This window comes from Pan paniscus, chromosome 19 (assembly GCF_029289425.2).
Source record: "Pan paniscus chromosome 19, NHGRI_mPanPan1-v2.0_pri, whole genome shotgun sequence".
NCBI lineage: Eukaryota > Metazoa > Chordata > Mammalia > Primates > Hominidae > Pan > Pan paniscus.
In genome coordinates this window covers 21,419,720-21,435,484 of record NC_073268.2, presented here as the reverse complement: position 1 = coordinate 21,435,484, position 15,765 = coordinate 21,419,720, and the positions used below count along the sequence as shown (strand labels likewise).

Below are 15,765 nucleotides of genomic sequence, written 5' to 3'. Positions count from 1 at the left end.
AGTAGCTGGGATTACAGGGACCCACGACCACACCTGGCTAATTTTTGTATTTTTAGTAAAGACGGGGTTTCACCATGTTGGCCAGATTGGTCTTGAACTCCTGATCTCAGGTGGTCCGCCCACCTCAGCCTTCCAAAGTGCTGAGATTACAGGCATGAGCCCCCGCACCCAGCCGACTTTGGTTTTAAATGTACATCCTAGGTTTTAAGATTCTAGTTGGACATTCAGCTGGAGAGTCCAGAAGGTAGCTGAAATGTGGGATTGGATCTTGGGAGTGTTTCAGTGGACATATAGATCTGAGAGCTGCTGAAAGTGAAAGTTGAACCTGATTGGGTCTACTTATTAGGATGTAGGTTCAGGTAATGCAGTCATCATACCCTATTAATGGTAGGCTTAAACCAGACAGAGCGTATTTTTTTCTCTCTCTCTTTTTTTCTTTTTTTTTTTTTTTTTTTGAGACGAAGTCTCACTCTGTCGCCCAGGCTGGAGTGCAGTGGCGCGATCTCGGCTCACTGCAACCTCTGCCTCCCAGGTTCAAGCAATTCTCTGCCTCAGCCTCCCGAGTAGCTGGGATTACAGGTGCCCACCACCACATCTGGCTAATTTTTGTGTTTTTAGTAGAGATGGGGTTTCACCATCTTGGCCAGGATGGTCTTGAACTCCTGACCTCGTGATCCACCCGCCTTGGGCTCCCAGCATGCTGGGATTACAGGTATGAGCCACCGCGCCTGGCCTTTTTTTTCTTTTTCACATAATTCAAGAGTAAGCAGTCTAGGGTTGGTGTGGTGGCTCTGGGACGTCAGAGACTCAGGTTCCTCCTATCTTTTTGCTCCACCAAGCCCAGGGTCATGCCTTTGCTCACATTGTCCAAGATGACTTAACACTACTGTAACTGTACTTCCAGGCAGTGGGAAGGAGAAAACGAGTTAAAAGTATGACCTGGATGTACTGTAGGACTAGAACCCTGGTCTTTAGCTAAACTCATGCTAGACCCACAATAAAGATTACATTTCCAGTCTCCCGTACAGATAAGTGGCCAATCAGAGGTGAGCCAAATACACATGAGCAACTTCTAGATCCATTCTACAAACATCTTTTGAATATCACTATGTCCTTCCATACTGAGTCACAGAGAACAGTGCTGTGAAAGCCAAAGGAAATGAGAGCGCTTGCTTCAGCAGCACATTTACTAAAATTGGAACCATACAGGAAGATTAGCATGTCCCCTGTGCAAGGATGATGTGCAAATTCGTGAAATGTTCCATATTTTTTTTTAAAAAGTCCAGGCACAGTGGCTCATGTCTGTGCTCCCAGCACTTTGGGAGGCTGAGGTTCAAGACCAGCCTGGGCAACATAGCAAGACCTCATCTCTATAAAAAAATTTTTTTAATAACGAGAGGCTTCTGAAAGGGGTTTCACAATGTTACAGACAGATCAAGGAGGAGGAGAACTGAAGACACGAGGGCAGTGCTTCTCAACCAGGGCCTATTTTGCCACTTCCAGGGGACATCTGGCCATGTCTGGAGACATTTTTGGTTTGTGATGACTGTGAAAGGAAATGTGTGTGCTTCTATCATCTAGAAATTAGAGGACACAGGTGCTGCTAAACACTCTGCAATGCATAGGAAAACCCCCAACAACGAAGAATAATCCTGGCCCAAAATAGTAATTGTGCTGAGGTTGAAAAACCCTGCATTAGGAGATTAGGACAGGCTGGGCCTGATGGCTCACGCCTGTAATCCCAGTATTTTGGGAGGCTGAGGCCGGCAGATCACTTGAGGTCAGGAGATCGAGACCAGCCTGGCCAACATGGTGAAAACCCGTCTCTACTAAAAACACAAAAATTAGCCAGGCGTGGTGGCATGTACCTGTAATCCCAGCTACTAGGGAGGCTGAGGCAGGAGAATCACTTGAACTCGTGAGGCAGAGGTTACAGTGAGCCAAGATCACGCCACTGCACTCCAGCCTGGGCAAAAGAGCTAGACTCTGTCAAAAAAAAAAAAAATCCTGAAGCCCAGGTCACACCCAGGCCAATTAATTCAGAATATCTCAGGGTGAGACTCAGGCACCAGGATTTTAAAAAAAATACCAAGTGATTCCAATGCACAGCAAAGTTTGAGAACTATGGGATCAGGAGGTAACTGGTAAACTCTCTGAGATGGAAGTTTTGACAATTACTGGCATACAGAGGGTTCTTGACAACTATCTGTTGAGTGAGCGAATACATAAATGAATAACACCACGAGGATAGAAGCAAATGGTCAGTGGTTGAGGAAATAAGTTGGAAGTGGAGGTTGGGGGAGAGCTTTAAGTACAGATTACTCTTCCCTAAACTCTGGTTGTATCAGGAAAAAGAGAAGGGGTAGCACATTGAGGGAGAAGCAGATACGAAAAGATTTTCTGTATTTTTATTTTATTTTATTTTATTATGAGACAGAGTCTCACTCTGTCACCCAGGCTGGAGTGCAGTGGCACAATCACAGTTCACTGCAGCCTCAACCTCCCGGGCTCAGATGATCCTCCCACCTCAGACTCCTGAGTAGCTAGGACTACAGGTGCCCACCACCACACCCAGCTAATTTTCGTATTTCTTATAGAGATGGGATTTCACCATGTTGCCTTGGCTGGTCTGGAACTCCTGTACTCAAGCGGTTCACCTGCTTCAGCCTCCCAAAGTGCTAGGATTACATGTGTGAGCCACTGTGCCCAGCCGGGAAAAGATTTTCTATTTTTAGGTTGATGCAGAATTGAGCATGTTTGTGGGAAGAGGGTAAGAAGTAAGGAGAGAGAAAAAGGGTAAGGACATGAGGGATGAGAGGAGTCATCAGTGGAGGGGGATGAGATGAGGCATGTGCTTTCTGCAGGGGAAGAGATGTTCCTAGAGACAGAAGGTAAAGATATGGACTAATTCTAAGATAAAGGTGATGGCAGGGGTGGGGTGGGGTCTTGAATGACCTCCATCTTCCCTGTAAGTAGAAAATGAGGTCTTATAATAAGTGTGGCAGGGGTGGATTTTTGGCTTAAGGGAGTTGAGAAGTCTTAGGCAACACTGTATAGAAAGCCATCGTCAAAAAGAGCCCAGGCCAGGCGCCGTGGCTCATGCCCGTAATCCCAGCATTTTGGGAGGCCGAGGCAGCTGTATCACCTGTGGTCAGAAGTTCAAAACCAGCCTGGCCAGCATGATGAAACCCCCTCTCTACCAAAAATACAAAAAATTAGCCAGGCATGGTGGCTGGCGCCTGTAATACTAGGTACTTGGGAGGCCGAGGCAGGAGAATCACTTGAACCTGGGAGGCGGAGGTTGCAGTGAGCCAGTTGCAGTGAGCTGAGATCACACCATTGCACTCCAGCCTGGGCAGCAAGAGGGAAACTCCGTCTAAAAAAAAAAAAAAAAAAGCCCAAGTGAAGCCCAGGTGAGGTTTGGAATTGTGAATCTATACTGGGTCAAACCAGCGTGACCTTGGGACTTTCTCCAGCAATACCCTGCAGTGTGGGAGGGGAGAAACAGGGCAATACGAGCCAGCTGGGGCTGGGAAAACACGGGCAGTAGAAAACCAGTGAAGGGAAGAAATCCTTGGCATTTATGAGCAAATTTCAAAATGGCTGAGCATGAGATCTAGGCCAGGAGGAAATATGAGTGAAATGAAAAGAGTGCTGATAATTGGAGAGAAAAGTGTAGATGAATGACTTAGAGACACCATGAAATGTTCAGTGGTAGAGAAAAAGCAGAATATTTCCAGTTCTAGGTGCTTCAGGAGCCACAGCTTAAGGTGCAGACATGGCCAAGTCCAAGAACCACAGCACAAACAACCAGTCCCGAAAAAGGCACAGAAATGGTATCAAGAAACCCCGATCACGAAGATATGAATCTCTTAAGGGGATGGACCCCAAGTTCCCGAGGAACATGTGCTTTGCCAAGAAGCAAAACAAGAAGGTCCTAAAGAAGATGCAGGCCAACAGTGACAAGGCCATGAGTGCACGTGCTGAGGTTATCAAGGCCCTCGTAAAGCCCAAGGAGGTTAAGCTCAAGATCCCAAAGGGTGTCAGCTGCAAGCTCGATCGACTTGCCTACATTGCCCACCCCAAGCTTGGGAAGCGGGCTCGTGCCCGCATTGCCAAGGGGCTCAGGCTGTGCTGGCCAAAGGCCAAGGCCAAGGATCAGGCCAAGGCCAAGGATCAAACCAAGGCCCAGGCTGCAGCTCCAGCTTCGGTTCCAGCTCAGGCTCCCAAAGGTGCCCAGGCCCCTACAAAGGCTTCAGAGTAGGTATCTCTGTCTGCCAACGTGAGTACAGAAGGATTGGTGCGATACCCCCCGGGCTGCCATCTGCACGGGGCTGGGGTCCTCAAATAAACCTGAGGTAGGAAAAATAAAAAGAAAAGAAAAAGAATAAGTTGGGTCAGAGGGAATTTCACAGAATGAGATTTAGACGTCAAGCCACTTTAAATAATGATAGAATCTAATGTGTGGGTTTGATTATATTATCTCTTAAACCCCTTTCAACTCTAAAACTCTATGAGAAATATGAGTGAGTGAATACTGCACTTACATCCAAATTTCCAAGTGGCTGACAGTGTGACCCCAATCTATCCTTGTTACATATGAAGTCCCATCAAGTCCAAGTCCATGGGGATAGACTTGGACTATTTTAGGAATTTCTGCACGTGCTCAATGATAAGGATAATCAATCACTATTGGACCTATATGTCTTTCAAAAAAAAATTTTTTTTTTTTGAGACGGGATCTCACTCTATCACCCAGGCTGGAGTGCAGTGGTGACATCATAGCTCACTGCGGCCTCAAACTCCTGGGCTCAACCAATTCTCCGGCCTCAGCCTCCTAAATAGCTGGGACTACAGACATGAGCTACATGCCCAGCTAATTTTTAATTTTTTTGTAGAGACGGGGGTTCTTACTATGTTGACCAAGCTGGTCTTGAACTCCTGGCCTCGGGGGATCCTCCTGCCTCAGCCTCCCAAAGTACTAAGAATGGCTGGGTGTGGTGGTTCATATCCGTAATCCCACCACCTTGGGAGGCCAAGGTGGTTGGATCCCTTAAGCCCAGGAGTTTGAGACCAGCCTGAGCAACATGGACTCCACCTCTACAAAAATTACAAAAATTAGCTGGGCATGATGGCACATGTCTGTAGTCCCAGCTACTCAGGAGTCTGAGGGAGGAGGATTGCTTGAGCCCAGGAGGTTGAGGTTGCAGTGAGCCATGGTGGTGCCACTGCACTCTAGCCTGGGACAGAGCGAGACTCTGTCTCTAAATAAATAAATAAATAAAACAAAGTGCTGGAATTACAGGCATGAGCCACCATGCCCAGCAAAACTTTTAATATAAATTCTACTGTCACCAGTATTTGATAGTAGACTGTGGAAGTTAGGTAAGATCAGAGTCTGTGTCACATAAAAGCAAATGTATGACTAAGAAGGAAAAAAAAAAACCTTTGCTTCACACGTATCCATGTAATAGAGGTTTATCCTCACTTCCCCCTTTCCCCTCCCTCAGTCAATTTGCAATAATAATAATTTTAAAAATGTAAAATGGTGATGTCGTGGAACAAATTACTTTGCTTGAAAGACACAACTGCAGGTTGGTGTTTACGGGAGGACTCAGACTTGGCATGGTATTGTGAGGCAAAGAGGACGCTTGTTAGGAACTTGTGATCATTATTGAACCAGGCAGGGGAACCTGGGCCCCTGAACTCTGTCTCTTTATACTGCATTTTGAAAGCAGCACTTGGCTCTCTAATTGCCCCATATGCTGGTTTTATTCGGTGGCTCAGCTGGGTGGAGTGAACTCTGGGAAGAGATGCATTCATTTTTAGTTACCTCACCAGATTGCTAATTTTCACTCTGGAGGCATAAATCACCATAATTACTGTAATCCCAAGACGAAGGGACTTGCTATTCTGGCACAAGGGCAGCAGCTATTTGTACCGCCAAAGCTGTTCTACCTGAGAGCTGGGGAAAGAGTTGCATATGGCTGGTTCTGCCAGGACACTCTTAGATTTGGGGTGGAGGGTGTGCTTGGAGCCCATTCTCCTTTACTTGGGAGAAATGGAGATCCTGGAGGAGCAGTTTCTTCTGTATTAGTGGCAAGCCTGTGGCTTAAGACAGAGCTTTGGCCCTCGGCTCACTGCACAGCCCACACTGCCCAGCTGTTGACACGCTTGACTTGCAAACAGAACGTCAACAGAACTTCAGAACTTCAGTTCCTCTTCTCTCATCTTTTCCCATCAACTCATTCCTTGGTTTGTCTTGGTTTTTGTTTTTGCATTTCTCCTGAGGAAATCCTTATTAATTTCTGAAGAAATTACCTCAAATAGAAACCAGATACTACAAAAATCCCTAGTACCCTGGAGCAGAGGCTAAATATCATTAGGGAGGGGGAAAACAGAAAAAGCCCAGTGTAACTTGTCACTTTGTCATTCATACTTATAATATTGATTAAAATTGTTTTCTTGTTCTTTATTATTTTTAATAGAGTTGGAGCCTTGCTTTATTGTTGAGGCTGGTCTCCAACTCCTGGCCCCAAGCAATCCTCCCACTTTGGCCTCCCAAAGTGCTGGGATTGCAGGTGTGAGCCACCATGCCTGGCCATTTTTTTTTTTTTTTTTTTTTTTTTTTTTTTGAGACAGAGTCTCATTCTGTCGCCCAGGCTGGAGTGCAATGGCACGATCTCGGCTCACTGCAAACTCCACCTCTCAGGTTCCAGCGATTCTCCTACCTCAGCCTCCCGAGTAGCTGGGATTCCAGGCGCCCACCATCATGCCTGGCTAATTTTGGTATTTTTAAAGTAGAGACTTGGTTTCACCATGTTGGCCAGGTTGGTCTCGAACTCCTGACCTCAGGTGATCTGCCTGCCCTGGCCTCCTAAAGTGCTGGGATTATAGGGGTGAGCCACCGTGCCCAGCCCAGTGTTTTTCTTTTTAAATAAAATCAACCTAAACTAAGTCTAAAAAATACCAACTAGATCCTGAATCAAGGTCGCTTAAAAGATGAGTAACTGGCGCAGTGGCTCATGGCTGTAATCCCAGCACTTTGGGAGTCTGAGGCGGGCAGATCACGAGGTCAGGAGATCGAGACCATCCTGGCTAACACGGGAAACCCCATCTCTACTAAAAATACAAAAAGTTAGCTGGGCGTGGTGGCAGGCGCCTGTAGTCCCAGCTACTCAGGAGGCTGAGGCAGGAGAATGGTGTGAACCCGGGATGCGGAGCTTGCAGTGAGCCGAGATTGTGCCACTGCACTCTAGCCTGGGCAACAGAGCAAGACACCATCTCAAAAAAAAAAAAAAAAAAAAAGAAAGAAAAGAAAAAAGATGAAAAACTGATAAATAAATATGAAAAAATTCCTTGCCATTTCCACAGAAGGTGGAGAGGCCGAGATGGGGGAATAACATTTTCTTGACAAGTTCATATCATAATGGTGTCTGGGTGCCTGGCTTTGTGTTTGTTTTTGCCTGACATTTTGAAGAGTCTTAAAATGCAAGAGAAACGGGAAACTTGACTATACCAAAAAAAAAATCTGCTTAGGAAGAACATTTTTTTTTTTTTTTTGCCTAATACTATAAAGCCTTGGAGAATTTAGAATCTAAAGCATCTGTTATTGCTGATGGCAGGTTGATGGCCTAAAAAGAGAGGGAACTGTAGGTCAGGAATGTTTTGCGCAAAAATGAGGCTGCGCTTGGGTATTAGAAAATAAGGCAAACAAATAACAGATTGCAACAGGATAAACTGCCCTGTGAAGTAGACTTGCCCTCCAACCCCAATCTGCCTGCCCTCAGATGACGGTAAACAGACCAGCTTTTTTTTTTTTTTTTCTGTCTTCCAATTACCTGCCCTCATGTTTAAGCAGCAGAGATCTAAGTTATAAACACAGCTCTGCCAGGAGACCCCTTGGCTGAGAATGGCATTCAGAGTATTCTAGTTCTTCCTTGATGTTTTTCCACTTTCAGACCTCCTATCCTTTTTAGAACCTGCCACAGTGCCTGGTCACAAGGTTGATGTTTAATACCAATTTAATAAGTTGGTCCAAATTTGGAGATGAATTCTGGGGAAAAGTCAAACAGTGAAAAATAAGGAATTTTACTTTCTCTGGGGGCTCCCAGGCTCTCTGGTTGGGTCAGGGCCCAAGTGGAGCAGGGAAGAAGGGGCCACTCTTTCTGAAGTCTCCCTGCATGAATGACAGTAACAGTTGAGTGGTAGTCACATGCTTAGAAGCAAACCATTCTGATTTTGCCTCCTAGAGCAGAGATGTCTCCCCTAAGATTCATTTTACCCCAGCAGAAAAGGCCAGGGTTGTCTGGGTTGTGGCAACACTGTTTTGACAGAAAGCCCTATGATTTTTCTCACAAACTTCCCTAAGGATGCTGTCTTTCAGCTACACGTACTTAGATAATTTCTTCTCCCTTACCAACTCAACCTGATGTTGCTAAGACGTTCAGTACTTTCTCTCTGCTTTCTACCTCATCCCAACCCCCAAGTTCTTTCCCAAATTCCAGCAGCTGGGACCAGTCTCTGGGACAGAGCAGAAATAACATGGAAATTGGGGGAAGGGTTAAACACATCTATAAGTCTAGGAACAGGCGGAAAAGCAACATCCCTGTTACTACAAGTTTGGTATCAGGAAATAATTTCTTATCCATCATGAGTGGTGATATGGGTAGTATGAGCATAAGTTATATGTAGAGGTAAATTATTTACTGGGCTATTAAAGGGCCACATGGAGTCTGTCCAAGGAAAGTCATACAATAATAATGGAAATTTATTATTATTATTTTATTTTTTGAAACAGAGTATCACTGTCGCCCAGGCTAGAGTACATTGGCGTGATCTTGGCTCACTGCAACCTTCGCCTCCTGGGTTCAAGCAATTCTCCTGACTCAGCCTCCCGAATAGCTGGGACTACAAGTGTATGCCACCACGCCCGACTAATTTTTGTAGTTTTAGTAGAGTCGGGGTTTCACCATGTTGGCCGGGCTGGTCTCGAACTCCTGACCTCAGGCGATCTGCCTGCTTCAGCCTCCCAAAGTGCTGGGATTACAGGTGTGAGCCACTGCATCCGGCCTAATAATGAAAATTAATTATATCTGATATTATGTTGAAAAATATTCTATCCAGAGGACAGTTAGGAAACATTTACTTTTGCACTGCGTTCGATTCACGGTCTCTTATGGGGAGGAAGAGTAGGAGGATTCCATGTGCATCTGTGTTTGGGCTGTCAAGTTATCTGTATCTACATAACTATTTGTTTTCCTTTGGCTTCAAAGAAATTTTTGGTGTTGCAAGAAATATGTATATTGCAGAAAAACTGTCACTTCTTAAAATGTGCAGTTAATGGCATATCTAAATAAAATGTAATGTTTTGCTGTTAATATTTACTATTGATATATATGTTCAATAATTCCCAAACAACTCTAACATTTAGTATTAATTATTAATTCTAGTATTTATTGCTACTACTGCTGCTACATGTTATGGTTCCATAGCCCCTATTCTGACAGAGCTTTGAAAACAAAACAAACTCCCTATCTGTTCCTCCTTCCGGTTAAATATTGGAGGAAAGCAGAATAGTAATATTAATTTTTAAAGGGAAAGAAGCACAGAGAATGAACATCAGATAGAATAAGCCCTTGAAATCGTAACTCCAAGCTGGCAAATTGAGCACATTGGATCAAGTGCAGAGTTTTCCATTCTATTCATGGGGAGAAAGAGGAAGCGAAATGGGGAGGAGTAGGAAGAACTCAGAGGGTATAGTAGTGATTCCTTAGGAACCTGGAAACATGGAGCTTCTGGAGACAGTGAGAACAATGGCTGGGTTTTTCTCTGCCTGTCATTTTTCAGTCCATGATGAGATGTTGAAGAAACAGAGTCCAAAGGTACACCAATGTAAAAATGTTGCCAAAGTGAAAAGCAGGAGACTGATTTCCTCCTTCCGATTGATTGGAGAGCCATTCACTTTAGGGTGCTTCTGTTTCCTTACTCATCACACAGAGCACTGGAGTGTGGGAAAAATCCCCATCCCACATTAAGGTTGCCACAAAGGTAAAAAAGACCTGAAGCAGAAGTTGGGAGACCTGAGCTTATGACCTTGGACTTACAGCACAGCTGATATTTGAGGGAATAAGGTTTGTTGTTGTTTTTGTGTGTGTGTTTTGTTTGTTTGAGACGGAGTCTCACTCTGTCGCACAGGCTAGAGTGCAGTGGCGAGATCTCAGCTCACTGCAACATCCACCTCCCAGGTTCAAGCGATTCTCCCGCCTCAGCCTCCCTAGTAGCTGGGACTACAGGCACATACCATCACGCCCAACTAATTTTTGTATTTTTAGTACAAATGAGGTTTCACCATGTTGGCCAGAGTGGTCTTGAACTCCTGACCTCAAGTGATCCGCCCGTCTCAGCCTCCCAAAGTGCTGGGATTACAGGGGTGAGCCACTGTGCCTGGCCCCTGGGGGAATAAGTTCTGAGAGGATACAGGAAAACTGGGGATTGAAAAGCAGGTTTTCACAAGAGTGGAGGCAGCTGGCTCTGTGGGTTCCCAGACTAAGGGGATCTGTGCTTGACAGACCAGAGGCCAGCTCTACTGTGACCATCATCTCAGCCTTGAATTTTTTTTTTTTTTTTTTTTTTCTTGAGACAAAGTCTCACTCTGTCGCCCATGCTGGAGTGTAGTGGTGTGAACTCAGGTCACTCCAACCTCTGCCTCCTGGGTTCAAGCGATTCTCGTGCCTCAGCCTCCCGAGTAGCTGGGACTACAGGCGCCCACCACCACCACGCCCGGCTAAGTTTTCTATTTTTAGTAGAGATGGAGTTTCGCCACGTTGGCCAGGCTGGTCTGGAACTCCTGACCTCAAGTGATCCACCAGCCTCGGCCTCCCAAAGTGCTGGCATTACAGGCGTGAGCCACTGCACCCGGCCTAGCCTTGTGATATTAACAGTAACTGTCATTTGCGGTGTGCCTACTCTGTGTCACACTCCTTGCAGTTATTCCATTTAGGGTAGAGCAACATTATTCTAGTTTACAGATGAGAAAACTAAGGCCCCAGAGATTGATTTGCCCAAGCAGCCAGCTGGCAGTGGAAGTGCCAGTTTCTTCGTGTGTAAAACAAGAGAAGGCAATCTACTGCCTACTGGCTTGTCAAGGGTCACTTGAGATCGGACGACAGGAACCACAAAGAAGTGAGGTCGGGAATTTGCGGATCCACAGTAAAGCAAGTTTGTCTTTTTCCAGACGTGCATTAAGATTCCTTTTTCAAGTGTTCTAAAGCGCAGGCGCAGGCTGTTTTGCCGTTGCCTCCCGGCGCCTCTTGTGCAGGCCGGGGTCGCCCTCTGCCGACCCAGGGCGGGAGCGCGCTGAGTGAACGTTTCCAGGCCTGAGGGCGGGCGGAGATTTTTCTCGCCTGTAGAGGGCGCAGATCGGCGTGCAGAGTAACCCACTCTAGTTGTCCCTTCCTTAAGCACTTCCTGTTTGATCTCTATGATCCATCCAGTTGCGACTTGATTCGTTCCTCAAATTTTCAATTTACCGTAAACAAAGGGGACGCGCGCTGACCCGGAAGTGAAAGCTGGAACCCGGCCGGAGTAGCTCTGAGCGCCGGCTGTGAGGAAGGAGGTTCTGGGCAAGCTATAGCCATGGCTGTGGCTGTAGCCATGGCGGGAGCCTTAATCGGGTCGGAGCCAGGCCCCGCGGAAGAACTTGCCAAACTCGAGTACCTGTCTTTGGTGTCAAAGGTTTGCACTGAGCTGGACAATCACTTGGGGATCAACGACAAGGACCTTGGTGAGCCCGGGGAGGTCCCTGGGACCTCAGTTTGGGATTGAGGGAAGCAGAAGGAGGAAGGAGAAAGGTGGTTGATGGACCGAAAGTATGTTCGTGTGAATCTGTCTCTCTCTGTCGCAGACACCGGTGCCCAGGGTACACGCTGCCGTGGCCTCGGCTTGAGAGCCCTCTAGAAACTTTAGAAACTTTCCCAGAGCTGTCAGTGAAGCCCGGGGCGGTCATCTCTGCTTGATTGTTTTTTGTTTGTTTTTTCAGCCTCAATTAAACATGTTTAACAACAACAGCAGCAGATGCTGCGATGACGACGATGATGGCTGACGTTTATTGGGTGCTCACTATGTGCTAGGTGCGATGCTCAGCTCTTTATTGACATTATTTTATTTGGTCTTCACGCCACTCTGTGACATAGTAGTTAGCGTCTGTGCTTTTAACTGTGTTCTTTGACCGTTCATCCTGTACTCTTTTTTGAGGCAGGGCCTCGCTCTGTTTCCCGGGCTGGAGTGCAGTGGCACGATCTCGGCTCACTGCAGCCTCCACCTCCTGGGCTCAAGCAATCCTCCCACCTCAGCCTCCCGAGTAGCTGGGACTACAGGCGGGCGCCACCAAGCTCGACTCATTTTTAAATTTTTTGTAGAGACGGGGGTCTCACTGTATTGCCCAGGCTGGTCTCCAACTTCTGGGCTCAAGCAGTCCTCTTCCCTCGGCCTCCCAAAGTGTTGGGATTACAGGCGTGAGCCATTGCGTCCTGTACTATGTCTTAAACACCAGTCACTAGATGTTTTGGGGCAAACTACATCTGGGGAGCCCAAACTGAGGAATTAGAAAAGGCTAGGGTCCTAAAGCTAAAGCCATAGACAGATGGAGCCTTTATGAAGGTACAGAGGATGGATGGGATCAAGGGCAACCAATGGAGGGATTGACCTTTGGTAAGTACAGCAAGGCTTCTTCAGTTGTAACAGGAGCGAGGACAGAGAATACAGTTGCAGATTCAGATGAGTTTAGAGATTGGTGGTGGGAAGATGAGTGAGAGAGTTCCAGCCCACTCTTCAGTTTCCTAAATGAAGATGAAGTCATCAACCGGAGGGATGGAAGGGAAGGGGCAGGTGACAGGAGGGGTTAGGGAAGTTAGACGAGTGACCTTTGGTAAGATTCATAGTTTCTCTGAAGCTGTTTTTCTCATCTGTGAAGTGGGACGATGTCTTCACAGGGTCACCACATAGCATTTAGGAAGATGCCCTGCAGCCAGTATATTTTAGTTTACTTTTTTCTCTTGCCTCCCAGCCAAGATGTGTCTGTCCTATATAATTTTTCCCGCAGGATTCTTCTCTTTTAGTTGATAATGAGGTGATAATTTCGTCGGTTTTGCTATCTCGTTAATATGTTTCCTTTATTCAGCAAATATTGAGCTGGGGGCTAGGCATACCACAGAGAACAAGACAGATTTCTGCTTTCAGGGAGCTTACCTTTCTCTCTGTTTTCATTTTAACTCCTAATACCTTGGCCTTTTAGAAGAAACAAAAAAGTTATTGACATTAACCCCCAGTGTTTAATTGTTTTGATGTTAACTTCATTTGTGTACAAAAATAGAGCAAAGTATAAACTTCATAATCTTTTAGTTTATTTATAGCTAAAGATCTCAATTAATTTGCAGAAAACCCACAAATATGCTTTTTCTGTTACATACAGAATTATAAAACCAGTAACATTAAAAGTACTAACATTGGCTGGGTTCGGTGGCTCACGCCTGTAATCCCAGCACTTTGGAAGGCCAAGACAGGCCGATCCCCTGAGGTCAGGAGTTTGAGACCAGCCTGGCCAACATGGCGAAACCCCATTTCTACTAAAAAAAAAAAAAAAATACAAAAATTAGCTGGCCATGGTGACTGGTGCCTGTAATCCCAGCTATGCAGGAGGCTGAGGCAGGAGAATCGCTTGAACTCAGGAGACGGAGGTTTCAGTGAGCTGAAATCACATCACTGCACTCCAGCCTGGACTTTATTTCAAAAAAAAAAAAAAAAAAAGTACTAATATTGGTTTAATGCAATAGACAGTGTCTTTTGTTGAAACTAAATTGGCAGAGTTGGGTTTAATAACAGAAAGGCATATATTTGCTTCTTTTATGTTTTGTTTGCTGACTTGATTCTTTTGCTTTTGACCCTGATGGATGACTTATTAATTTATGTATTTAATTTTTGGGGGAGTTGAGATAGTAGAGTTTCCGATGAAAACTGGAAAACCTGCTAGACAAATTCTAAAAGAACTGTAATACTGGATTATCATTTAAATTAGTGTTATTTTTACTGTTTTCACCAATGAATTTTTTTAAACTATAAATTAATTTTTTATAATGGATTCAGTTAATTTAACGATTCCCCTGTATAATTGTGAAAATTAAAAATACTGATTAATGGGACCAGGCGCAGTGGCTCACACATGTAATCCCAGCACTTTGGGAGGCCAAGGCGGGTGGATCACGAGGTCAGGAGTTCGAGACCAGCCTGACCAACATGGTGAAACCCTGTCTTACTAAAAATACAAAAATTAGCTGGGCGTGGTGGCGCACGCCTGTAATCCTAGCTACTCAGGAGGCTGAGGCAGGAGAATCACTTGAACCTGGGATGGGGAGGTTGCAGTGAGAGGATCGTGCCACTGCCCTCCAGCCTTAGTGACAGAGCAAGACTCTGTCTCAAAAAAAAAAAAAATGATTACTGATGGCTGGCAGTGAGAATGTGCTGCAGACTGCTTTGGGAGGGGCTCTTTTGAGCATGACATGCCTAGCACCATGGGACTTAGTTCTTTCTCCCTCCACATTTCTTGAAAGAATGTAGCCTCTGAAGTTAGATTGCCTGGGTTTTATTCCTAGCTCCCCCCAGTTATTATTGGGTAGGTCAGTGTCTCAAACCGTCAGCTTCCTCATTGTAAAACATGACAATAATAGCACCTACTTATGAGGGTTGTTTTGGGGATCATGAAGTAACCCATAAAAAGCACTTAGCATAGTGCCTGGCACGTAGTAATGTTCAAAAAGTATTAACCATTGACATTATCGTTACTAACTTATTATGCATAAGATGTGTTCGTGTAGCCTGATGGCATTTGGCTTTCACTTCATCAGAAAGATAAAGGCACATTCCAGGATGGAAATTGTATGGTAGTACTACTTTATGAGTTAGTCATCTAGATCTTTCATGTTATTTATTCATTTACTTTTCTAGGATTAGCATTCAAATGAAAGCATTACAGTTTTTTTGTGGGTCTCATAGTATGAGGCTTATTATCTCAGTCTACTCCCGAGTAGCTAGGACTACAGATGCATACCACCACTCCTGGCTGATTTTTGTATTTTTTGTAGAGATGGGGTTTTGCCATGTTGCCCAGGCTGGTCTTTAACTCCTGGGCTCGAGCAATCTGCCCACCACAACCTCCCAAAGTGCTGGGATTACAGGCGTGAGCCACTGTCTGAAAGTAGCTTAATAAATAGCTCTAATATTAGAAGTTTCAAGAACTAGGCCGGGCACAGTGGCTCATGCCTGTAATCCCAGCACTTCGGGAGGCTGAGGCAGGAGGATTACCTGAGGTCAGGAGTTCAAGACCAGCCTGGCCAATGTGGCAAAACCCCGTCTCTACTAAAACTACAAAAATTAGCCAGGCATGGTGGAGGGCACCTGTAATCCCAGCTACTTAGGAGGCTGAGACAAGAGAATTGCTTGAACCCGAGAGGCGGAGGTTGCAATGAGCCAAGATTGTACCACTGTACTCCAGCCTGAGAGACAGAGTGAGACTGTTAAAAAAAAATAAAAAAATAAAAAAAGTCCAGGTGCGGTGGCTCATGACTGTAATCCCAGAACTTTGGGAGGCCGAGGCAGGCAAATCACAAGGTCATGGGTTCGAGACCAGCCTGGCCAATATGGTGAAATCCTGTCTGTACTAAAAATATAAAAATTAGCCGGGCATGGTGGCACGCGCCTGTAGCCCCAGCT

General features: G+C 45.5%; 2 protein-coding genes and 2 non-coding genes across 6 annotated transcripts in view; 3 read left to right on the top strand and 1 right to left on the bottom strand.

Moving 5' to 3' along the window:
• Nucleotides 1-1,165: 1,165 nt before the first annotated feature.
• LOC112437720 (U6 spliceosomal RNA) lies at nt 1,166-1,271 on the top strand. The gene has a single exon (XR_003026264.1). It is a non-coding gene; the product is annotated as a U6 spliceosomal RNA (small nuclear RNA).
• Nucleotides 1,272-2,846: 1,575 nt separating this feature from the next.
• Nucleotides 2,847-4,682, top strand: LOC100980792 (large ribosomal subunit protein eL29-like). The gene has a single exon (XM_034943319.3). The coding sequence runs from the start codon at nt 3,779-3,781 to the stop codon at nt 4,262-4,264; it is 486 nt and encodes a 161-aa protein (XP_034799210.1). The 5' UTR covers nt 2,847-3,778; the 3' UTR covers nt 4,265-4,682.
• Nucleotides 4,683-11,294: 6,612 nt separating this feature from the next.
• Nucleotides 11,295-15,765, top strand: part of DHX8 (DEAH-box helicase 8) — a 43,118-nt gene continuing 38,647 nt past the window's right edge. Inside the window, exon 1 of one of the 3 annotated variants that reach the window (XM_003806083.6) lies at nt 11,295-11,785. In XM_003806083.6, the coding sequence (XP_003806131.1) occupies nt 11,638-11,785 (148 nt within the window). In that variant the 5' untranslated portion in view covers nt 11,295-11,637. Of the gene's footprint in view, nt 11,786-12,040; nt 12,132-15,765 lie in introns of those variants that run through there. The other 2 variants (XM_003806084.6, XM_034941772.3) reach the window with 2 other exon arrangements.
• LOC112437631 (U7 small nuclear RNA) lies at nt 13,996-14,056 on the bottom strand. The gene has a single exon (XR_003026193.1). It is a non-coding gene; the product is annotated as a U7 small nuclear RNA (small nuclear RNA).